At 49.9% G+C, this 25,080-nt stretch overlaps 1 protein-coding gene across 11 annotated transcripts in view; it reads left to right on the forward strand.

The window, feature by feature from the left end:
• Positions 1-19,125, forward strand: part of ARHGAP22 (Rho GTPase activating protein 22) — a 184,749-nt gene extending 165,624 nt beyond the window's left edge. For 4 of the 11 annotated variants that reach the window (XM_016142843.2, XM_016142848.2, XM_016142850.2 and 1 more), the window contains 6 exons: positions 5,249-5,456; positions 8,104-8,236; positions 9,085-9,158; positions 9,731-9,852; positions 11,710-12,592; positions 16,614-19,125. In XM_016142843.2, coding sequence (XP_015998329.2) covers positions 5,249-5,456; positions 8,104-8,236; positions 9,085-9,158; positions 9,731-9,852; positions 11,710-12,592; positions 16,614-16,842 — 1,649 coding nt within the window. In that variant the 3' untranslated portion in view covers positions 16,843-19,125. Of the gene's footprint in view, positions 1-5,248; positions 5,457-8,103; positions 8,237-9,084; positions 9,159-9,730; positions 9,853-11,709; positions 12,593-16,613 lie in introns of those variants that run through there. The other 7 variants (XM_016142846.2, XM_016142849.2, XM_016142844.2 and 4 more) reach the window with 7 other exon arrangements.
• Positions 19,126-25,080: the final 5,955 nt, after the last annotated feature.

The raw sequence follows: 25,080 nt of genomic DNA on the forward strand, positions 1-25,080 counted from the left end.
AGGCTCTACATGGCTGTGCTGGGAATGCGGGCTCAATCCCATGGCTTGGTAGGTTGGAGGTAGGGGACAGGGTCTCAGGGTAGCCTCTAAAGACTGGCGTGATCATCCCCATTTTATAGATAGAAACACTGAGGCCCAGGAAAGGGGGCACTCCGCTCCTCAATGACTTAGCCAGGATATGCACCTAGACCAGTGCGGATGTCGGTAGGCTTGGAATCTGTCTTTATAGCCTTTGACCTGCACTTTTATCTGCTACCTGTGTCCCCGCCTCTACCCTAACCCGGCCTTATGACCAGGCTCAGCACTTGGAAGGCTTCTGGGGGAACTCATCATTTCCCAGAGTCCCTGAATATACGGGGTTGAGTGTTCACTATGCCCCATGGTCTTTGCCAGGGCAGGGATTTACTGCTGTTCTCCCGGCCTCTATAAACACACTCCCTGAAACCTACCCTCCAACCCCAGGGTCCTTGTCAGACTCCACCCAGGTCTGCCTTTAGGCCTCTGCTTTTGTGCCAGTCTCTTGCAGCCCCCTCCTCCCACAGCCCAGGGCCCTGTGAATTTCCCTTTCCTGCCTCTCACAGCCCTGTTTATGGGTGTGGGGAGGTGGGGAGAGTGCTCAAGAGGCTTCCTGGAAGAGGTGTTGGTTGTGCTAAGAATGGGAGGGGCCGTCAGAGACTCAAGCACTCATTAACAGTGGAGCTGACCCTGAGGCAGAGCTGTCTCTGCCTGACCCAGGCTCTGTACCCAGAGGCTGGTGGAGGGAGGTAAGGGGTGGGCAGTACTTGGCCTCCCTTCCAAGTTTGGGCTTTATCCTGAGTGTTGGGGGTAGGGGAAAGGTAGGAGGCAGGAAAGGGATTTAAAGATCTGTCTTACTGATCTTTATCAGTAAATCCTGATAGGATTTACATGTTTCTAACCCTCTGGGCAGCTCCAGGCTCTCTAAGACCTAGAGCAGGGCTAGGCCCAAGTGCAAGAGTGATGGAAGGGTATAGGGAGGGACAGACGGACAGCAGATGTCTTGGATGTCTTGGGGATAGGCGACAGGAGAGCAGGAAAGGCTAGCGCCAAAAAGAGGCTGGATGGAATTACCCAACGGTTGTGGCTCTCTGGAGATAATTTTAGAATTCATTTCCTCAGCTTCTCTCTCCTTTGACTGTGGCCATAGTCACCTGTGAGCTGAGGGTGGGGAGCCGAGCACATTAATGAGATTGGAGACTGTCTGGGGCTGTGTGTTCAACTTTCACTCAGTGCTCCTCAACTTCTGCTCCAAGCTCAGCGCTAATTCGGATGAGAGAGGGAGGTGGCCCCTGGGAAAAGACCAGGCAGAAGTGACTGTCTTTGCACTGGCTGTGATAGAGGCCTAGGGAAAATGAAAACACTGTGGTTGTGCTAGAGGGAGGGTCTGAGAGAGCTCACATAGGAGAGGACATCTGAACTGCCTCCAAGGGCTAATAAGAAGTTTGCACAGACCAAAGAGGAAAGAGGCCTACAGGTAGAGTAACCCGTGTTCTAAGCCCAGGCCAGACAGCAGGAAAGCAGACACATTCAGGACGCTCAAGTGGTGGGAAAAGCTGAGGTAAAAAGGGTATGTGCATGAGCTAGAAGGTGGACACGGAGGGTGCAATGCCAGGCTAGCGCCCTCCCTTCTTGGAGACCCTCTGCTCATGGACAGTTACCCTGTATGTCCTCTGCCTGCTCATTTACGGCCCTAGCAGATGCCTCTGGTCGTGACAGGCATAACTGCCCATTTCAACCCTCTGCGGGTCAGGACACTTCTTCTAGTTTATCCTGACCCCAGCGTCCTTGGGGAATATCTGTGACCAAAGCAGAAGAGGTGAATACCTGCCAAAGCCACATGAGTGAAGTGTGAGGTGGGTGTGATGGGGACTGCAGAGGATGAACAAGTGCACAGACTATCAAAGGGCATAGATGTTGCTGAACTCTGCCAGTGTTGCTATTTGGGAATTTGGACCTGGTGTCACCAGATCTGTGGATTTTTCAAAAGAAGCTGGGGATCCAGATTTTTATATGAAAACTCTTTAGTTAACCTCTATTAATTAAATAACTAATTTGAAAATGTTTCAAACACCATAATAGCTAAACAAGAGCATCTTGGACTCATATGGCCCCTTGTTGAGCATAGGTGATTGAGCCCTGAGTGAAACAAGAGGGGGCAGTGGCTCTGTGTATCCAGGACCAGCCTAGGCCACTCTTGGGCTGGGCAGAGAGGCCTAGACACTGTTAGTGGTGGGCCCTGGGGACTCCTTGTGCAGGCTTCTCAGAGCTGCCCCAGGCAGCCACTATGCCAGTTTGTGGCAGCATCAGCCCCTGTGCTCAGGTTTGTTGACGGGTCCTTCTGCCCCTCTGGTCTCATCCCCATGGGCAGGAGCAGCTGGTCTCTCTTATCAAGTCCCAGAGCCCTGTAGCTTTTTCTTTCTTGTCAGTATTGTAGTCTCTACTTATTTCTGCCTGTTGCCCAATGACTGCATCTTTGGGAACTAACTGCTGGTAAGGAAAGACCGAAGAAACACAGGAGCTAGGCTGTGGGTGGATAGTATCACACAGGTGTCCATGCACCAGCATCCTGAAGAGCAGCATTGTGGCCTAGGACATTTTCTGGACCTGGAACCAGATTTCATGGGTTTGAATTTGGGTGTGTCCTTAAACCCCTGTCTCTCAGTTTATTGATCTGAAATATCAGAATGATGATGATGATGGTGATGATGGTGATGATAATAGTGGGAATAGTCCCTAAGTTATCAAGCTGTGTGAAGATTAAATGTATTGATACATGTAAAGTGCTTAGAACAGCACCTGCTACCAGAAGTGCCGTATGTTAGCTATTTCAGCACTTTCCTCATACACACACGTGCATACACATGCCCTCTCACATGCACATAAGCATGCACTCATTCATGTACACACAAATGCATATATGCACACACAAGTCCACACACACGTGCATGCATGTATACACACACATACGTCTTCCTAAAGCTTTGATGGCATCACTGGGTGTGTTCTATGTGAGCATGTTTTCTAGAAGGGTGTGTCTTCCTCCCCCAGATTCTGTGTACTTTGTCTTTGGTTGGGCAAGGTGAGAAGGTACATTCACCAAACCCTACTCTGTGCCAGGCACTGTATTAGGTACTGCTGTATCCTATTGCAAAATAGCCATTGTGCATGGGGAGCCAAGTAGGCTCCCTGATTCCTGCCACTGCTCAGCACCAGGGGAGGGATTGAACCTCTTACCTACTGGCTCACTATCCATGTCTCAGGATTCCACCTGCCTAGGCTGCATCTTTCATGGACCACAGAACTGTCTGGACAGAATGGAGCTGTGACATCATGCCCCTGGCACACCCTTGAGGCCATCCTGCAGTGAAGGTCTCTGCATTGTGGAGAGGATGGCAGGCACTCCAGAGTCCTTGTAGAGCTTAGGGGTGGGAGAAGGCTGTGTCTTCTGTTACTCTCACTGTGAGATAGAGAGCTTTATGGATCTCAACTCCTACTCTTTGCCTGATCCAGGAACCTCTGAGTCCAGTTGCATGTTTAGTTGTCGCAGGTTTTCTCAGCAAAAGTTCTTCTATCTCTTCCTTTCTCCCTCTATTTTTCATTTGCTTTCTTGTCCTGTATTAAATATTTGGGGTCTTTTGCTTCCTGATTTTTTTTTTTCTTGCAAATGTAGCATCAGAAAAATGTACGAATCACAAGTGTACCATTTAATGACTTTTCTCAAAGTGGACAGAACTGGGTAAGTAGTGCCTAGGTCCGGAATCCAAGCACTACCAATGCCACAGAAGTCCCTCAGGCCCCTCTGGTGACTGACTCACTGAGGTAACCATGTTCTGACCTAGTTTTGCATTTTGTATAAATGGAGTCGTGAAGCGTGTGCTCTGGATCTGGCTTCAGTTTTTTGTTTTCGTTTTTTTAATATGTTGCTTTTTCTTAAATTAAAAAATTTTGGTGAAGTAGAGCTAACATAAAGTATACCATCTTAACCATTTTTAAGTGTACGATTAAGTATATTCGTAACGTGTAACCATCCCCACCATCCATCTCGAGAACTCTTCCCATCTTGTAAAATTGAAACTCTGCCCCCATTAAACAATAACTCCCCATCTCCCACTGGTAACCTCTGTCCTACTTTCTGTTTCTATGATTTTGATTATTCCAAGTACCTCATATCAGTGGAATCATGTAGTATTTGTCTTTTTGTGACTGGCACATTTCACTCGGTATAATGTCCTCAAGGATCATCCATGTCATAGCAGGTGTCAGAATTTCTTTCCTTTTTAAGGCTGAATACTATTCCTTTGTACATATACACTACATTTTGTGTATCTATTCATTGATGGATAGACATTTGGGTTGCTTAATCCTTTTGGCTATTGTGAATTATGCTGCTCTGAACATGGGTGTATAAATATATGGTTAAGTCTGCTTTCATTTCTTTTGGGTTTATGTCTAGCAGTGAAATTGCTGGGTCATATGATAATTCTGTTTTAAATTTTTCCACAGTGGCTGCACCATTTTACATTCTTACCAACAGTGCACAAGGGTTCTAATTTCTCCACACCCTTGCCAACATTTTTTGTTTGTTTGTTTTTAATAGTTGCCATTCTAATGAGTGTGTGGTGGTATCTCATTGTGGTTTTGATTCGTGTTTCCTTGATGATCAGTAATGTTGAGTCATGATTATGTTTTTACACGAATCCATCATCAGTCTTGTTGCATGAGCTGTGCCCCGTCTGTTCTCCTTGCTGTCTGGTGTTCCATGGTGTGAGCAGACCATAAGTGTCTGCTCATTCTACTGCTGATGGGCTTTGGATGGTTTCCCATTTGGAGGGAGTGCAAGAAGTGTTGCTAAGAACATTCTAGGGCATGTCTTTCGGTGGACATAGTCCTGAGTTTTCAGATGTAAGCTGCTCCTCTTTGGAGGTTATGGTATAAACAAATCAATAAAATGTGTAATGCACGTTCCCATTAAAGGTTTCTCAGGCTTGAACAAGTTCTTTAGGACAGGGCAGGCCGCCTGTTCTTTGTGCCCTCCTTCTCTCTGGCCCAGGTGGCCCAGGTGGCCCAGAGTCCATCTACCCAGTGTGTGCCCTCTTAGTTTCTAATTTGCTCCCTCAGGATCAGCCACCTTTGGCCCTAATAGCACCTCTGCCCTCCCATTGTCCCAAGCACACACCCCCACTGCTGAACTGGATAGCTGAGGGTGTGACCAGGTCCTCTCTGTACCCAGGGATCTTTGGGCAGCGCCTGGAGGACACGGTTCACCAAGAGCGAAAATATGGCCCCCGCCTGGCCCCCCTGCTGGTGGAGCAGTGTGTGGACTTCATCCGAGAGCGTGGGCTCACTGAGGAAGGGCTCTTCCGCATGCCGGGCCAGGCCAACCTGGTGAGGGACCTGCAGGATTCCTTCGACTGTGGGGAGAAGCCACTGTTTGACAGGTGCGCTCTGGAGCAGGGGTGAAGATGGGATCACCTCCTCATTCTCCCCCTGCTGGGCTTTCTCCCAGGCCACCAGCTCCTGTGGCAGGGGTGGACCAGTGCCCAGGAAGCCTGGCAGCAGGATGGTGGGCAAGATGATTCCTCACTTTGGTGCATGTGTGCCCAACCAGCCCTCTTCAGTGGGCAGAACACAGGACCCAAAATCACTGCAGCAGTCCTGGGGCCCCTCTCAGACAGCTCCTCCCACATGCCAGTCACATCCATGCAGGCCTTTTCCATTGCAAATGCCCCCAAATGGGAGAAAAGAAGGGCCTGTCTCTGGGCTGTGCTTTCTCAGGGTGAACAAGATGGGGTAGCAGCTGTGGCCCCACATCCTCTCAGGTTTTGGGACAGGGAGTCTTCTCCACCTATCCTGGGCCAGTATCTCTTCTAAGCCATCACTGGACTTACCAGGTCCTGGGCTCCAATCTCTTGGTGGAGACAACTTTACTAAGAGTCCAAGGGCTAGGACAGGAGAGATGGGGTCGTTTGGGGGCCTCTTCTTTTTGACAGGACCCTACCCATTTGAAGCAGCTTTTCATAGGTTCTTTCTGCATCAGGCCTACCTGAGCTTCCATGGAGCTTCTGCCCTTTCTTATCAAATCTGCCCTCACAGAGGAGGCCCCCTCTGCCCAAAGTGGGCTCATGGTAGCCTTGGCCTAACCAGGTCTCCTCTCTGGGCAGAATAACTTCAGTCCCTCCAGCTTCTGCCCAGACTCATCATCGTAGCCAAGAGAGTCTGTCAGACAGTTTCTTTCTTTAAATGTAGAGCCTGAGACTGACCACTGTTCCCCAGAGGAAGTCTGCCCAGAAGGGCACAAGTGTCCCTTTTATCTGGAGCCTCATGAAGCTCTATCCTCATACTCTGAGCTTGCAGTCCAGAATTTACAATCTCAATGAGCTTGTACATTCTGAAACTCTGCCAGCCAGGCATCTTCCATCCTGTGCCTGTGTGGCCAAGGGTTGAGGTTGTTCCTTCTATGATTCCCAGAAACTCACTCTTGACATTGGGCTCTGGGTGCTTTCCCTTCTAGAAACTGCTCCCTGGGGTAATCTGATACCATTCCTTCCCACTTTTCCATCATCTCCATGGTGGTCTTCTGTTCCTGCATTTATACCCATCCCCTAATACAGGGGTCCCAAGGCTTCTCTCCTCATTCACCCCCCAACAGGGAGGGGTCTTGGGGCTACTCTCCTCACCTACCCACAGGCAGAGGCATTCTAGGGTAGCCATACTCCCTGTGGGCAGACCACGCTCTGCTCTATAGGGAATCCAGCCTCGAGCCCTGGGCTCCCTCCTCCATAAAGAGCCCCATCAGCCTGGAAACCTCAGTCACCAGAGTTGTCCCTTCCTACCACACTGGCTTGTGGTCCTTTTGCAGCTCTCCCAGCCCTGTCCACATTGTTACCACCAAGCACCGAGCATGGAGAACGCTCTCCCTGGAGGCTCTTTTGACTCCCTCAACAGCCCTTTCTTACTTCACTCCACTCACTTTACCCATCCATTGAGTGAGAACACCCCACAGATATAGTGGTGTAGCCATAAACAAGACAGATAAGGTCCTACCCTCAAGTGGCCAGAACAGATGGCAGACAAGTAAATGCACACAGGAAACCCAACATATGCTCTGGATGCCATGCCAGACAAGCTTGGAGGAGGTGCCAAGACTGAGGTCCAGGACCCAATCCCAGAGCCCGAACCCAGAGCCCAGGGTCACCACTCTCCATGGGAGCGCACCTCAGCCTAGGCAGTTCTGAGCTGGGAGCTGGAGACTGTGGCCTTGGACTGGACACACTGGGCATTGGGGTACTGGAAATAGAGTAAGGAGCACAGAAGCCCAGGCATTCATTGTGTGATAGGAACCCAGAGGCCAGAGGAAAGGGTCTGACCTCTGACCTGCCCCACCTCTAGTGGCCAGTGCCCTGGGACCTCTTTGACATGGCGCCTCCACTTCTATCAAAGGGCAGGTGGGGGGTGGGAGCAAACTCAGGCTTGGGCAAGGACAGCTGTGTCCCTGGCTCCCTGCTCCTCTTCCCCCCAGGAGCCTTGCAGCTTCCAAGTCAGCCTTCAGAGGATGCTGGGGCCACCAACAGGCCCACAGAAGGGAACTCCTCACTCCCACTGGTTAGCTGGCAGGCTGTCACAGGGCCCCTCCTCTGTGAGCTGGCCAGGACCATGAGTGATTCCTCCCATCTAGAGCAGCCACTCTGTGGGGAGCAACTATGCCTTCCCTGCAGGGCCCTCTGGCTTTTGCAGCAGTTCAGAGTCCCGTACTGTCTGTGAGGGAGACACTGTCAGCCCTGAGGACTGACCCAGACCTGAGGCACAGGGGTGCTGAGCAGAGGCCTGGGCTGTGGGTTGCCTCTGAGCTGGAGCTCTAGCAGTCCCTGTCCCCTCAGGACCTCTGTGCATAGCTTCTGGAAGCAGCCTGGGCCTTTCCTTGACCAGGGATAGTGAATGCAGAATCAGTGTCCACTCCTGTGTCTTTTCCTTGTGCTCCCATGAGAGCAGAGGCTGCCCCTGGGGGTGGGGAGGTGCTTGGCAAAGTGCTGGTCACTCCTGCAGTTCCCTGGCACCCATGCCTCAAGTGTGTCCCCCTATTGGCAGCACAACCGATGTGCACACAGTGGCCTCCCTGCTGAAGCTCTACCTGCGGGAACTCCCTGAGCCTGTGGTCCCGTTCGCCAGATATGAGGACTTCCTCAGCTGTGCCCAGCTGCTCACCAAGGACGAGGGGGAGGTTAGTGGCTCCTGGGGACCCATCCTGGGAGGTAAGCCTACCAGGTGGAGGGGTGCGTGGCGAGCAGTGGAATCAGGACACAGAACTCTGACTTTCATCATTTTTTGTGGCACTTAGATTCTGCCCTGCAGCCTGCTCTGTGTGTTTGGGGTATAAGGGGGGTGCTGTTGTGTCCTGCTATGTGGTGGTAGGGGGCCGGAGCATCCCCTCTGTGTAGGGCCCTCCCTGTGTGAGGCCTTGGTCCCTGGGAGGAGAAGGTACCTCCTAAAGGAGTCTGTGATCCGGTCATGCCCAGGTACACCACACAGTAGGCACTCCTACCTCCTCGTACACCCACCTCAGGCTGCCCAGGCTGCCACAGGGTTCACAAACAACCAGACCTTTCATCTGTTTATATCCTGCCTCCTCCCCAAAGAATTTGAGACAAGAGAGAGGCTCCCACCCCTACCCCACAGGTGCCTGGCTGGGGAAGGAGTGTTTGCCCTCTCTATGGCCATGTGGGAGATGAGGGGTCTTTATCTGGCAAATATTTGTGTCTCGATAAGTGAGCTGAGCACTGGCCCTGACATTCCTCTGTGGCCCTGTAGAGGCACACCCCTCACACCAGTCCCCCAAAGTAAATCCGCCCACCCAGGAGGTCACAGGCCTGGCTCAGAAACGGAGGTGGTGGTGTTCTCTGCTCACCTGGGGCCAGGCTGCATGGGTGGCTGAAGGTCTGGCTTCTGGTGCCTGCCGCCCCCATCCCCAGACCACCTCTTTCCTCCTTGCCTACCCCCCAACCCCTCCCTCAGTGAGAGAAAGGCTAGTTACTGGTCTCTGAAATGCTCTTTTTCTCTTTCAATACCAAGGGGACTCTGGAGTTGGCTAAACAAGTGAGCAGCCTTCCCCTGGCTAATTACAACCTGCTTAGATATATCTGCAAGTAAGTAGCTGGGGGGCTGGGTCATTCTCCCACTCCACGCTGCTCCCTGAGTATCACTCAATCAGCCAGTGAGGAATATAAAAGAACACAGTCCCTGCAAGTGCACGTCTTACAGTCACCATGAGTAAGCAATGCTAAAGTCCTCTGTGGATCGTTCTGCGAGGAAGGCGACATAACACACCCATGTCCTTTCTGCCTCCTCTGGGTGCCTCCTACTGTCCCCTCCCCCAGGAGTCTGCCTCCTGACCACGACCTTGGCTCAGGCACTGGGAGAGTGTGTGCATGGCAGCCCTCACCCTGTCCCAGGCTGGGGTGTCTGGGTCTTCCTGAACATCTGCCCCCAATGTAGGGAGGACAGTCATGTTTCTTTCTTCCATGCTGACAGTGGGCCCATGTCTCACTGGCCTTTGCTTCTGCTAGCTCTGCCCTCTTCTGAGCTGGCAGGAGCAGCTGGCTGTGCCCAGTGGCTGTGGGAATGTGTGGGTGTGGCTGGGTGTGGGCGCCAGGCAGCTCCTAGCAGAGCTGGTATGAGGATTTGCTTTTCTGCCAACTGCCTCTTCCTGACTTGTCAGGTTTCTGGATGAAGTTCAGTCTCACTCAAATGTTAACAAGATGAGCGTCCAGAACCTGGCAACTGTTTTTGGACCTAATATACTTCGACCACAGATAGAAGACCCAGTGACCATCATGGAAGGTAATGGGGACGTGTGCAGTATGCCGGGTGCCACTGGGGTTTGGGCTGACCCTGGTCTTGTGCCAGTCATCAGAACCATCACCCCAGGTCAGCTAGAGGGATGGCTCTACTCCCTGGGGGCCTCCCAACAGGCTCCACCAACTCTCCTGCCCCCATGGGGTCTAGCTATAAAAACAAAAAATCTTTGCCCCATGGATGGTAACAGTAGGTCATCAGTGCAATTAGAATAGCAGGAGAAGCTGAGGCATAGAAAAGGTCCACGCTTTGCCTTTGAATACACGCGATGTTTTTGCTTTACTTAAATAATTGTCACAGGCTGCTTCTGGATGTCAGAGCTTTGCAAACACTGGGGAGTATCTGTACTATAGTAAACAATAACGGTAAGATGATAAAAATAGAAACTGCTTTCAATATGCCAGGGCCTCTACTAAATGTTTTACTTGTATCACCTCATTTTAATCTTCACAAGCAGCCTAGACTGCAGTTACTGCCCCCATTTCACAGATGAGGCTAGGAGAGGCGAGGTGAGTCTGTCAGCCAGATTTATTAAAGGGCAGACATGCAGGCTGGCCTGGAAATGAGAGCCCATGCTCAGAGGCCCCATGGAAGACTGCCCTACAGGAGTTAGTGTGAGTCTTGCCACTCACAGACAGAAAACTGACAACCAGTCCTGACTAAGGAGAGCAGAGGCTGAGCAAACCTCATGCAGGACAGATGCCAACTGGAGCCCACTACCCCTGGCACTAGGCGAGCTGAGGGCAGAGTTACCATTCCTTGCTGAGCATGACCTAGGGGAGGGATGGGCCCCCCAAGCTGAGGGAGTGTTCCCTGGGGGTGTGGTACTCTGTTTAGATCCCCCAGTCCTTGGCCTACCTGGCTGGGTTTCCCTCCCCAGGCCCCCAACCTCCTGCCTGCCAGGTTACACAAATGCCCAAGGCTGAAAAATCACCCCAGGAACTTTGCCGAGTTCCTGCTTCACCCAGTTGGCTGGCCTATGGATTCCTTTATTTTTTCGAGGATTCTTAGGTACCTCTAGTGGGAGGGTCTACCCAAGCACTCCACCCTCTTTATCACCTAGAGACCTCTGGGTCTCTGGTCTTTCACTGAGAAGGGAATGGGGCAGGTGACAGATACTGTGGTCCCCCACTATCCCCTTTTGCTGCTGACCCCACCCACAGCCTCAGGAACCAAGTGCTCTGCAGATTCCACATGCACGTCAGGGGCAGTGGCCTAGAGAAGGAGGATCATGTGTGACGATGAGGTGGGGAGGAGTGGAGGTTGTACATACTAGGGGAGCTGTGTTTATATGTGTGCATGATTGTGTGTAGGTGTGTGTGTGTGCCCTCATGTACTTGTAAAATATCTGTGTTTCCAGTCCCAGAGCCTTGTGCCTCTGAGAGTGTGGACAGTCAGGTACAGATATCAGCGGTATAGGGGAGTGACATGGGACAGCCAGAGGGCTCTGACACCCAGGTGCTGGTTTGGGGCAGTCCCAGCCTGCCCCTTGCTCACCCCACAGCCTTACTGTGCCTGCAACCGCCCCCACCCAGCTGGACGGAGTAGGCTGGGAGGCACTGAATCTCTTCTGCGCTCCATGCTTCACACCTGTCCAAGGAAGGGGATTCTTGGGCAAGAGCTTTCTGTCTTTGCCTTGATTTGAAGGGTGTAGCGGTCGTCCTTTCCTTCAGGGTGGCTGATGACATGCTCTTGTCGAATCCTCTCTTGAGGCAGGCTGGTTCCGGGCTGCAGGCAGAGCCAGACACCGTGGGTCCAAACTGTGGTGCCCTCTGACTGGTCTGTAGAGCCTGGACCAGAGACATCCACAGCCAGATCTTTCTCATTCCATCTTCTTGGCAGGAACTTCCCTCGTCCAGCACCTGATGACAGTCCTGATCCGCAGACACGGCCAGCTCTTCACTGCAAGGACCACGGAAGGACCAGCCTCCCCTCATGGCGGCACCCCTTGCACCGTAGGATGGGGCTCTGAGGAGGTCACAAGGGACAGCCAGGCAGAGCCTAGCAGCCCTGGCACCCCTGGCCTGCCCTCACACAGGACCTCGTCTCTGGATGGGGCCACTGTGGCAGCACTCTCTAGAAACTCTCCCCTCAGCCCTGCTACCAGCATCTCTGGGAAGAGGATGCAGACTCTGCCCAACTGGAAGTCTTTCCGGCAGTCAGGATCCCGGTCAGGGAGCCTGAAGGTGGGAAGCTCGTCCCTGGAGGTGCCCATTATCTCCTCTGGTGGGAACTGGCTCATGAATGGGCTGTCCTCCCTGCGTGGCCACCGCCGGGCCTCATCGGGAGACTGGCTCAAGGACTCAGGCTCCTCGCAGAGACTCTCCACCTACGACAATGTGCCCCCACCCAGTCTCTTCCCCAGCACTCCCAGCGTGGCCAGCATGGCATGGTCCGGGGCCTCCGCCTGCGAGCCTTCCACCAGGGACTCTATCAGCAGCTGCACAGCCTGCCGAGCCAGTGACTCCTCTGCCTGCAGCTCCCTGCACACCGAGGCAAGCCTGGAGCCCTCCCCCTTACCCAGCAGCAGCGAGGACCACAGATCCCCTGATCTGGGCCACAGCCAGGACGAGGTGGGCACCTGCCTCAGCAGCAGTGAGCCCAGCAACCCGGGAAGCCCAGCCCAGGACCATGCCCGTCGCTCTGAGGCTCTCCAGGGCCTGGTCACAGAGCTCCGGGCGGAGCTGTGCCGGCAGAGGACTGAGTACGAGACAAGTGTGAAAAGGTAAAGGGCTGCAGCCGCTTGGCCAGCGTGAGGCCGCCAGCCCACCGGCCGAGCGGAACCTCGTGGCCAGCAGCTCACTGGGCACTGGCCTCAGAAAGTCAGCCCCCAGAAGCCACCTTTCTGAGAATGCTCCCAGGACAGGTTGGGGATGGAGGGGAAGGGGTCCTATGTCTGGGAAACCTCCCAAGCAGCTGTCAGAGCTCCATGCATACCTGCTGAAGGAATGAATCAGAGTCACCACCTGAGCTGCTCAGAGCACCTTTGATGGAGGGGCTCAGATTGGGGGTCCCTATGTCGTTCTCAGGGAGGAGGCAGGCCCACTGGGGTATGCATGGGTACAGTCCTGTAGTTCTGGGCCTGGGGATGTACCCATGTGTAATGCAGGCCCCAAGTGGCTGGCTGACCATGGTCAGGCCTGATATGGATTGAGGACTCCTTCCCAGATGAGAATCCGATTTACTTTGAGGAGGGAGCTGACCATGCTGAGCCAAGCCATCCCACCTGCCCTGGCCACAGGTGGAGGCTTTATGCCACATTCCGAGCCCTGTGAGCTTGCTCACAGATGGCCAGAGTTTGAGTCTCCCAACCTCCTTGCGAGGAGGGTGTTTCCAGCTCACAGGGACCGGATTCTCCAATTAAGGTCACCAGCAGAGTTCGCACTGGACAGTGTGCAGTGCTTCCATCAGCACCTCGGACTCCTTAGCCCCTCTTGCCCAGCTGTCTGACCTATGAACCCAGTTTCCACCCACTCAGAGAGGGTTTGGTGGGTTTTCAGTGCTTCCATTCTCCATCAGAGAGAGTGGAGGTAGGAGTCTTGCTTCTAATTCTGAGCCTGGGATTTCCACAGGGAACTGGAATGGCAGTGTATGGCCCTTTGTTCTGGTGACTGCCATGTTCTGGGCACCCAGGGAGTGTCGTGCATAGGTAGGCACTGTGTCAGGAGAAGGGCTTTAAGGGCAGAGGCCCCTGACACGAGGGAGGTCACAGCAGGCAAAGTCTGAGCCAGGACCGGAAGGGCCAATAGGGTCAAATTGAGCAAGGAGGAGAAAGGACACAGCATGAGGAAACCCCAAGGTACAAAATTGTGGGGAATCCCCACAGATGTAAGCTCCAGGTTCCTCTGTACTAGGCAGAGGTACAGAGGAACATGATTACTGCTGGAGCTAAGTGCCCAGACAAAAGCTATAGAATGCATGGGCAGCATTATCACGGGGAGACTGGCCTTGGCCTCACAGGACCTCGGAATCAATTTCACACTTGAGCTTCTAGTTCTTTCACCTTCTCAGAGGCTTAGTTTCTCTGAGTAAATGCAGTGTCATTTCGTGGTGGGCTCCAGGTCAGACTCTCTAGGTTCGAGTCCCTGCCCCACCATGTATTAGCCAAGTGTCTCAGGCAGGCTCTCTGACCCCATTGTGTATTGACTGAGTGTCCATCTGGGCAGGCTCTCTGAGCCTGGGTGACCTCTCACATTTGCCATGAGGATTAAGTGACACACGGAGTGATGGTGTTCAGCACATAGCCTGCCATATCCAGGGTGCTCAGGAAGCCTTCATTGCTCTTATTACCTCCTGCTTGGTGAGTTGGAGGTAAGATGAGGCCCCAGAGGCAAAGGGACAGCAGCAACAGCCCCTGTAGTACTCTCCCTGGCAGAGTGGTGCCATCCATCATCCTGGTTGGAGGAGTGGTCTAGAGTGAGGGTCTCTGAGCACAGAAGGAATGGGGCCCTATTCAATGGGCCTTTGGGGAATATGTTTATACATATGGAATCAGCACTGGGTCTGGCCTGGGGTGGGAGCAGGGAGACCAGCTTATGCTTTGTCTCCCTTGCTCCCTGATTCCTGCACTTTCAAAAGAAACACATGGAATGTCTGCGACGTGTCAGACACTGTGCTAGATGCTGGGGACACAGCTATGACCAAAACTGATCAAAGTCTCTGCCCTCATTCTTATTTGGTGGTGGTTAGGGGCACAGAGAGACCATAAACAAGGTAGATTTTAAAATGAATGTAGTATGTCAGAAGGTGAGATAAAGGAGAACAATAAAATTGTGTGGAGGGAAAGGAGCAGAGGATAGGGGAGCTGCGGGGAGGAGAGGGTTGGAAGCCACTGCTTATGGGAGAGGAGAACCAGAGTCAGTGCTTCCGGCAGAGGGAAGAGCCGAGCCAAGTGAGGGGCTCCAGTGGGGAGGGGCAGGAGCTGAGTGGGCAGGTGAAAGAAAGGGTGGGGCAGGCAGGGTGGAGTATGAGAGGGGTGGGGCACAGGGTGGGACCTTTTGGTCAGAGCCTTGCTCTGGATTTGATTCCCAGTAAGAGTCTAAGTGACCTGAGCACCTTGAGCACTTGGATCCCTTTGATAGGCGTACCTAGCTGCTCTGCTAAGGACAGCTTGATCAGTTAGGAGGCCACAGGGGCCCAGGCCAAACTGGGTGGCTTGGGCCTAAAGGGCAGCAGTTGAGATGGAGATAAGAGCAAGATTCTAAGCATATTTGGAAGGTTATTAGTTGATTGGATGTCGGAGGTGAGGGTGTGAGAAAAAGAACTGACTTAAGGGATAACGTTTTTATTTTGGCCAAGTAACTGAAAGGCGTTCACTGAGGGAGGAGACCAGGATTCAGGAGTGGTGGCTGGGAGAAGGATTAGGGGCTCGGCTGGGGGCCTGTGAAGTTGGAGATGCTCATTCAGGTACCAAGTGGAGTCGAGGGAGATACAGGCTAAGGGTTGTCAGCATGTAGATGGTTCTTCGAGCCTGGAAACTGGACAGGGTCACTCAAGGGGTGGCATGGAGAGGAAGAGGGGAGGCCCAGGCCCTGAGCTCAGGAGCCCCAAGGGTGTGGGGAGGAACTGGCAAAGGGAGGCCTGGGACTGGAGGAGAAGCAGCGATGTGAGTCATAGGGGCCACTGCCATCTGCCTTAGGGGCCTTCTTTCCGACAGCATGCCTTGTGTTCCCTAGACGGAAGACGGGTGGAGAGTTTTTTTTTTTCCCCCCCTCTCTGTGCTTTGTGTTTAGTGACTGAGATGGAAGGCTGGCCTTGTCCTGGCTGGAGCAGGGAGTTGATATTTGCTCCATATACACCGTGTGCCAGGCATTGATCTGTGCACATGTGGTCTTTGTCCATGGTAGCTATAGTGCTCAAAGGAGGTTGTCCCCTGCATTTTTCGGAAGAGGACACACTAGGTGTTGGGGGAGTTTGTGTCCTGTTCATAGTCATGTGCCCTGTAAGTAGCTAGGCTGGTCCCCAGGGGCTGGGCTCAGCGCATCCTTATAGGAGCTGGTCATCTGGTTGGAAAGGTGGATACGTCAGCGTTTACCCTCCACAGAAGTGCCTGGTGTGGCTCTGGTAGCATAAAGGAACAGTAATGTGACCTGCTGGGGAGGATCAAGAGAAGCTTCACAGAGGGCGAGACATTGAGCTGGGGCATGAAAGATGAGTAGGTATGGAAGTGACAACTGAATGGAGCTTCCACAAGTTGCTGTGTCTGGCTGGGACATGGGGTGGGGGTGCAGTGGAGGGGGGATGTTGGGGGCAGGGGTGGTCAGAAAGAGCGATGCTACAGCTCAAGAGTTCTCATAGCAGAGTAGAGGCAAGGGGACAAATTTCTGTTTTCCTCTCTGTAAGGGAACTGGTCCTGCTCTTTGCCAGCGGGGCAGTCCATCCCTCCACAGGACATTTCACTGGGCCAGAGAAAGTGGTCTTTATAGTTTAGCAAGGACTCAGGGAGCCCCAGCCTCAAGTGCTGAAGGCCCAAATCCTCACACTGCTGTTTCTGAATCACAGTCTAGGCCAGGTCCTCTAGGGGTGAAGTACTAGGGTTTTGTAAAAGGCAGACGAGGCCTATACAGCCTCACCCAGAGCCAGGCCCGAGTCCGCACATGTCCTGACTCTCCAGGCCCAGCCTGCCCAGACCCTTCCCCCTATCATGGGTGCAGTAGGCACACATCTGCCAAAAATAGAACTTGCTTGGCAAATCCAATGAGCCGCAGTCTAAAACAGTGACTTTTTTCTTGTTTTTTTTTTTTAAGACTTGAGGAGGCTTCTGCAGACCTGAGGAAACGAATGTCATGGTTAGAGGAAGAACTGGATCAGGAAAAGAAGAAGTACACGATGCTGGAAATAAAGCTGAGGAACTCGGAGCGGGCGCGGGAGGATGCTGAGAAGAGGAACCAGTTGCTGCAGAAGGAAATGGAGGAGTTTTTTTCAACCCTGGGAACCCTGACTGTTGGTGCAAAAGGTGCTGGAGCCCCAAAGTAAAGGAGTGGAAGTGCTCACTTCTGCTGTGCTGCTCGCCCCCTGCCCCCTTCCCCGCGCCCCCCCACCCCCCAGCAGAGATGGCCCCTGGCCATGTGAGGAGCCAGAGGCCTGTGGCTTAGACCTGGGCCTCAGGACTGCCAGGCGCTCTGGAGCCAGCTGAAGAGAGAAGTCCTGACCTCCGGGGTGTGGGGGTTGGTACTGCTGGGAGCCTGAGCCTCCCACAGGATCTAGATGTTGCTGTAACTGTGCAGAGCCTGGCAGAGGAGGCAGTCCCTCAGCCATTAAAACAGAGGCACCTGGGAACCTTTTGCATTCTTTATTAAATTTGCTCTGAAAGCATGATGCCTAACTATTTCTTTATGGTCATGCAAAATGGGGGTTACCAAGTAACCTCTACTGTTTTTCCATCAGGGTTGGGAGTCCTGAAGGTATCCCATGATTGGAATGCCATGGGACCTTCAGTAGTGGGATGTGAAGCTCCCTGAGGAGTACCCAGAGGTTGTTATGGCCACTGAAGCTGGATTTATGCAAATCTGTGTGCTTTCAGCTCTATCATCCCTGTGCTCAAGGCAAGATGATTTTTGTCTCTTTTTCTCTTCTGAGCCACCTAGGCCTCTGGACTGGTGTCTGTCCTGAAATTCCACTATAACCTGCTTTCCTTTACTTGGCCCTAGCTCTGCTCCATGGCTAGAACATACGAGAGCTTAGCATGGGGGCAGAACCCCTGCTTCTGCAACTTGGGCCTGTGCAGGGTGGCAAGGCATGTGTCTGAAGAAGAAGTGAGCCAGGGTGCTGGGAAGGGCCTTCCAGGTGCCCACACCTCAGGCTGTGCCCATCTCTCAGGCAGACTTCCTTCGAACTAGTGCTAATCCCTCTCCCATGCCCATTCAACTTCCTACTTCAGTTCATCCTCAGACTTCAAAGCTCCAATTAGGGGAGATTTCTCAAGAAAGCCTTTCTCTAGCCACCACTACACAGCCCCGGCCTGGGCCAGACCTCAGGATGGGCCACTAGGGGCACCAAAGAAGCCGTCTCCAAGCAGACGGGACTGGTCTCTGTGGCATAGGCAATGCCAGCATCAGTGTCCCTTGCTCCTGCTCAGTGTCCTTACATAGCGCCTCTCATTACCTGGAGCACTAACATGCAGTGATTTTTTTTTTTTTGCGGGGAGTGAGGGTCACTCAAATGCCTTAATTTCTGAGTACTATTTCTGGAGAAGTCATTGAGGCCCAACCACCCATCTACCTAGAGTCAGGTATAAAGTACTGCACCGATGCTTTGAATGCCAGGGTCTCGGTGCTCCTGGGAAGTGTGGGCATCAGTGGTCAGAGTTCAGTCTGGGAGCTCTGTGGAGGGGTTCAGTGGAAAACAACACCTACTCTCAGGCCCACAGCCATCACATCAGGGAATCTGGGTAACTGGATTCCCCAGAAGGTGAAATATTGCTCTCCCCTCTATTTCAAGGAAAAATATGAGGTGACCGATTTTTTCCAACAACCTAGTAAGATAGGAATTGGGTCCACATGTCCCATTCAGAAGAAAAACAGGCTAACAGAAGGTAGGTGGGAACACTAGTGTATTTTTATGGTCCTGAGTCCTGTCACCACAATCCTGGAATTCTGCCAACTTTGACCTGGTGATAAAATGCTACCAGGCTATCAAAGGAGCAGAAAAGACCAAAGAGGTTTAACATAATGAAAGGGAGGTCATCGGTTTTTAGCCACTAATACTGTCAAAGCCTCAGCCTATGGACAAGTCCTTGGCCCAAACCAGTTCATGAGCCACGTCTGCCACCTGCTGGCAAAGCTAGGATCAGCAAATGAGATTTTTCACTAAAAATTAATTGACAATATTCGACATGTTTTATCCTCCAATTTCCATTTAACCAGCACTGTCCATTCTGTCTGTAAAACATGCTGACTTATGCTTGGGAAGCATGCTGAGCACTGAGGCTAATGGGCTCTGGCCTCACATCCCGTCCTCATCCACTTTGGCTCTCCCCAACTGAGTTACATTGACAAAACTTGTTCCCAAACCTGTGGATTCAAATTATAATTATTGTATTGACATCAGTATTGACCTATTGTAATGACATCATGTAACATTAAGTAAATCAATGAATTATGAATGTGAAAAGACAGGGAATTAATTTCTTGAAAACCTACCTGTAAAGGCAAGTTGCTAAAAAGAATTGTCACATTAAGTATGGAATAATTGACGGTGCAATACTAGAAAACTGGTAAAAATCTAGGACTCTGATCTCAGGTTACTTCAAAAGTGCTTTAACACTTATGTTTGACTTTTTTTTTTTTTTACCCATTTCCTGACCTCCTCTGCCCACGTGTGTGGCTGCCTGGGATCCCAGAGCGCAGACTCTGTGCGGCTCTGCAGCTAACCTGTGGGCACCCGCCAGCCCTACGTGAGCTAATGAAATGAGTGTTCTGCATTTGCCCTTGCTCATTTGTCAGGTTCTTATTCCTACGTTGTCTTTCTCCTGCTGTGTCCTCAAGACCTGATTCCTCTGGGACCTCAATATCCACAGACCTTTCTCAGATTTGCCACTTGTGCCATCAACCTCCTTTACAGCAAAACATATTTTTATTGGTTCAGAATCCAATCCGGATCCAGCATTGCGTTTAGTGGCCACTATTCATTAGTCTCCTCCTATCTGTGACAGTCCTCCAGGCTTTGTCTTTCATGACCCTGACATGTTTTGAGTTTGTTTTTGTTGAATGTCCTTCGATTCAGATATATCTGATGTTCTTGTCTGGATTTGGTGATGCATTTGTGCATCATGTATTGTATTCTTAGGTACTAGTCTACGTTGAAGACAGACTGGCTTGGTATTTTGAAAACATTACCCCAATCATGCTTTGATGGAGGTTATGCAAAGATGAAAAATAAATGTTATGAGACTTCTAAATCGGAGGGCAGGGGAAAGGGAAGTCTTCCTGACAGAAATGACACCTGAACTCAGTTTTGTATGCGAATGTCTATAGCTAGAGCAAAAAAGTGTGTGTGTGTATTTTGGACAGCACTTCCCCACTGCATATTATATCCACTGCAGAGATTCACAAGCTCTCCATTCATGTAGGGATAGAGAAGAACAAGACCACAGGTCATGGCTTTTATAGAACTTACATTCTAGTGGAGTAAGAAAAACCATAAAGAAGTGTTAAAAACAAGACAATAGTTGATTACAGTTTCAGCTCTCCTGGAAATGGAGTCTTAAACCAGTCAACCAGGAATCACCCAATCAGCATTAGTGAGGTAATCTGCCTGCTAGACCCCTGCATCCCCCAAAGGAAAGTGGCCTTGCAATGACCAAGCCCTTTTTCGCCAGTATTATTTCCTTGCTTCGGCTCCCATCTCCCTGAGTCTTTCATTTCGTACAGCTCCTCAGAGCTCCTTTCTATCAGATTGGATACTCCTTGATTCATGAATCACTTAATAAAGCCAATAGGATCCTTAAAATGTACTGTATTCAGCTGAATTGTGTTAAAAAAGAAGTAAACATAAACAAGATACATTCAGATTGTAATAAGTGCTCTGAAGGTGATCTCAGGGGACATATTTTAGACAAGTTGGTCAGGAAGTCCTCTCTGAGGAGGTGACATTTGAACTGAGACTGGCAGACAAGATTGTAGCCATGCAACCAGACAGCTGCAGGCAGAAAGGGAATAGCTATAGAAGTCTGCGTGAGTGCCCGTGTCCTTGTTGGCGTGGTGAGAGATGGACAGGGCTGGAGTCAGGCAGGAGCCAGGCACTGTAGGGCCCTGTCGCCCATGGTAAGGAGTTATTTGTATTCTAAGGTATAGAGGGAAGCATTCAAGGGCTTTAAAACAACAGACATTAATTGAAATTGGCATTTCAACAAGGCTCCTTTGCCCACTGGTGAAGAGTGGAAAAATTGGAGCCGGGGTGGCGGTGGGGAATAAAGTAGCTACAGGAAAACTAGTCAGGGAGCTATTGCTAGTGTAGCAGAGTAACAGGCCAGAAACTAGACAGGAATAGACCGAAGACTTCTGAAGGGTGAAGAAGGGAGGACATCCTGCCTAGACCAATCTTTCCAGAAGTTCCAATATGAATGGGAGCAGAGAAATAGTGTGGTAACATGGAAGAGGCCAAGGGAGAGCTTTTTATACAGGTGTACAGGTGAGAATTACTAGAGCATGTTTGTGTGCTAAGAATGATCCAGTAGAGAAGAGGAGACTAGTGATGAGAGAGAGAGAGAGAGAGAGAGAGAGAGAGAGAGAGAGAGAGCGCGAGAGAGAGAGCGCGCGCGCGAGCGAACGCGAGCGAGCTTATAATAATGAGAGAAGTCTGAAAAAAGACAAGAGCTGGCTTCTGAGAAGCGGGAAGACAGAGACAGATACAGAGTTCCAGGTGTTATGGAAATGCATATTAAAGTCTTTGAGAAGTCCTGAAAAACAGGCTTATCTTTGTAGCAGCCCCAAAGCTTGTGTGAATGCAAAATCCTTTATTTACATTTTTTCTTTTCAGGCAATAGAGTAAGTATACTGGTTACAAAGTAAAGACTGTAGCCAGACTACCCAGATTCACAACTTGGCCCCACCATGTGTTGGTCCTATAGCCTTGAGTTACTCAGCATCTCTGTGCCTCAGAGGTTTGATGACATGATAAGAGAGGAAAGTAACAGTTCCTACCTCATAAAGTTGTAAAAACTCTGAGCTCATACAGTCAAAGCACTCAGTGCCTGGCACAGAGTAAGTTTTCAATGAATATTACTACTAATTCAACACAGAACTGTGTAACAAACTTTGAGAATTGCTTCTAGGTTTTGAGTCTTTGAAGGAAGGGTTTTAGGAAGGGCAAGGGCATGATAATCACTCTGGCTCTATCATCTGCCCCTCCTCCATTTCCTTCTCCATACCCCGCCTCCATTAGGGGGTCTCCTGGTGTCTTCCTTGCTCTCTTCTCTCTTAGTAACAACCTGGAGCATGACCCACTTCAATATTTGCTGTATGTACCCTGCCCACTGTTCGTCACTGCTCTCTGCAGAGAGTTGGGTATTTAGTTTTCTAAAGTAGCTGATGAAGAGGGGGCATGTCAAAATCATCTTGGGAAGCTTGTAAAAAGCCTATTCCCCTTGTGGTTCTAATTCTGTATCAGAAATCACCTTTTCTATCTAACCCCTCCTGAGAAAACAGAGCCACAGTTTAGTCAACTAGTGTGAAGATTGTATTTTAGGTATCTGGTAACAAAGCCCATGCTCACAGTACTATAATAATTTCATAGCGCTGTATGAAAGTTCCTTGTACCACATTTTGAGGGCCTTGCACATTGGCATTTCACAGGATAGAAACAGTGTAAAAGGTAGGTCCTCATCCTTAGTTCACCAGCCTAATATTTATTGAATGCCTATTTCCCAGGCACTGTTAACCAGGAGTAATAAGATAGTTTCTTCTATTCAAGGGATTCCACAGGGAAGTATCAGTAGAAGATAAGCACACAAGATGCCCTCACAGACAACATGAAGCAGCCGCCAACACTTCGCTATCTTGCCTGTGAAACAAAGTGAGGCGTGAGTGAAAAGAATGAAATGAGCAAGCAAGCATGCCACGTACGGTATGTGAAAGAGAAAGTCACTGCAGAAAAGGTTATCAGAGGAGAAATTACTTGAACTGAGCCTTAAGCAATGAGGATTTAAAACAGGCAAATGTGGAGTAAACAACCAAAGTATGTGCGCAAAGATGTACAGAACATGTTACAGAGGTTCAGCTGGAATGAGCTGGATGGCAGGAATAACATGTGAAACTGACCCCAAACAAAATATTTAACTGTTCTAATTCAATACTGACTTCGAGACATTTCTCTCCGGTGAGGAATCATTCTTACCAACAACATGAAGATTGGAATTATTGGGGATGGAGATGATGATTTGGGGGTCAGAGTTTCTTATGTGAAAACACACAAAATTTCTCATGTTCTCTTCTACATTTCTCCAAATCATAAACATCTATTCCTTTGCAAGGCTGAAGTCAGCAATTAATTTGCTTTATACTGATTATTTTTATGAAATACACAAAATTGATCATTATAGCAGCCCTGTGAGAGACTCTGGCACCCTCAAATGACAGATGAAGCAGCCCTAGGCTCCACAAAGTTGAAACTTGTCTGATTACCCAAACTCTCCATTTGGAGAGTAACTTGGATCCATAGGATTCAGTAGATTCCACCCTCTCTAGGACCTTGTCTCTCAAGGAACATGTGCTTTTTAGTTTTCACTTAATCTTTCTGATCCTGGTCTCCCCTCCTTTTCTCTCAAGATGTTATCGTAATTCTTTGTATTTCCTGTCAATGTTTAGGAAGTACTTTTTACTACTGCTTCACCACTCACTTAATCCTTAGCAATCCAAACTATGCCCCCACCTGTCCAGGTAGCTCTCTCTTAAAGTCTTACATATGTTATACCAAGCAGGACTCCCCTTATCTTTTTCCTCTGTCCACAAAATGACACTAAATAGTGCAAGGGGCATACCAGTAGATGACTCAGACCTCATAAGGAAGAGACAAGACTGCTGAAGTCTACAGGCTGTTAGGGAGCAATTATTCCTTTCCCTTCACCCGAAAGATTAAGAGGCAAGCTGACGCTATATCTGACGTGTGTTCTGTCATGGACTTTTCAAACTGGAATGCACAAACTGCAAAATACATTTGATTATTTTCTGTGTGAACCTTCCCTCAGCTCCAAATGCTAATATGGCAACTTTGCTCATTATGCAAAAAGGACCTCAACTCTCTCAACTGAGTCTCTGTGGCTCCTGAGTCACCAATCTCCACACTTCTAGTCTAACCAAACTCACTCTGTGAATGGCCCTCCTAAAAGTCTGGTCATAGTACTTTTCTTTCTCACAAACTACAGTTTCCTACACCTTTAAAATGAAGACAATTCCTCCAAAATGTTTCAATTCTAATCAACTTTTCAGTGTTATTTCCCATTATATTCTCTTCATATGCCCAGGCTGATGCCAGGCCATTCTTTATTCCTTGCTGATGTACACATTTTTAAAACTCCTTGCCTGTCTCTTAACCTGGAAATGTCCTCTCTCTCCAAACCCTCCTCCAAAAGGTGGCCAAAAAAATGCCTCCTTTGCAAAACCCTCATCTCCTCTAACCCTTTGTCTGCATCCCTTTAGCATGGTTCTTGCTCCTCTACACAAGATGTATTTCAATCAGGCTGACTAGATTGTCAACCATTTGTGTGTCTTTCCTCACTCCCAGCTTCCGACACAGGGTCTTAAGATAGATGCACATTCAGTAACTGGTGAAATAAAATGTTAGAAGCCTAACATTTACAAAAAATATTTGCAGTTTCCTTAAGTGTCATATATAGTCCAAAGACATATTGATGTCTTAGCTGTAAAAGCTAAAAGTTTTTTTCTAAACCACAAAATCAGTACAATTTAATTTTTACTCAAAGTTAATGCATCTTTTAGGGAACAATACTAAAATACAGTATCTAGATTAACGAGGACGAATTACTCTTATTTGGTTTCATGGGGGTGGGGGCGGTTATGACTGGGTGGAAATTAACATCCTGACATCTGCTTTTGTCACCACTTCTCACCGGAGGCCTCTCCACTGATTTTATGAAGCAGTGTGCACCATGCCAGCAACCACACTGTCTCATGGAGCAGGAGTGGTAAGGCAAAGACCTGCCCCTGTCCTGTCCTTTCCTCAGAGCAGAGAAGTGTATGAAGATGAGGGTGGGGACAACATGGATATGAGGATTATGTGAAGCAAGAGTTGAGCGAGATGGAGGAGTGCCATTGTACAGAGGTGGAATACGTGTGGAGAGTGACCTTGATACACACACAGCAGCCTGCCCGATGCAGGCAGAAAATGTATGCACGGCAAAAGCTGGAAACATGCTCATAGCTCAAGGCCTGGGTTTTGAAAGAGAGCCTTTTTAAATACTTATTTTTGCCACGTGTCCATGATGGCTGCTCTCTTAAATGGTTACCGAGAACTAGGTTAAGAACATTGAAGCAAATTCCATTTTTTAGATAGTTTCTCCAGTAATTTCAAACACCAGAAAAGCAAGACTAGATAAACTAGAAAACCAGGTAATAGATTCCTTACAAACTGCAGAAAAACCTAATCTAAGAAACTTGCCCTAGTATTAACTCATTTACCCCAATGCACGAAATAGCTTAAAACTGCCTGGAAAAAAACTTTTATCTAAATATTTAGATTTTTAATGAAAACTCTTAA

Source organism: Rousettus aegyptiacus, unplaced genomic scaffold (assembly GCF_014176215.1).
Source record: "Rousettus aegyptiacus isolate mRouAeg1 unplaced genomic scaffold, mRouAeg1.p scaffold_m13_p_6, whole genome shotgun sequence".
Classification (NCBI taxonomy): Eukaryota; Metazoa; Chordata; class Mammalia; order Chiroptera; family Pteropodidae; genus Rousettus; species Rousettus aegyptiacus.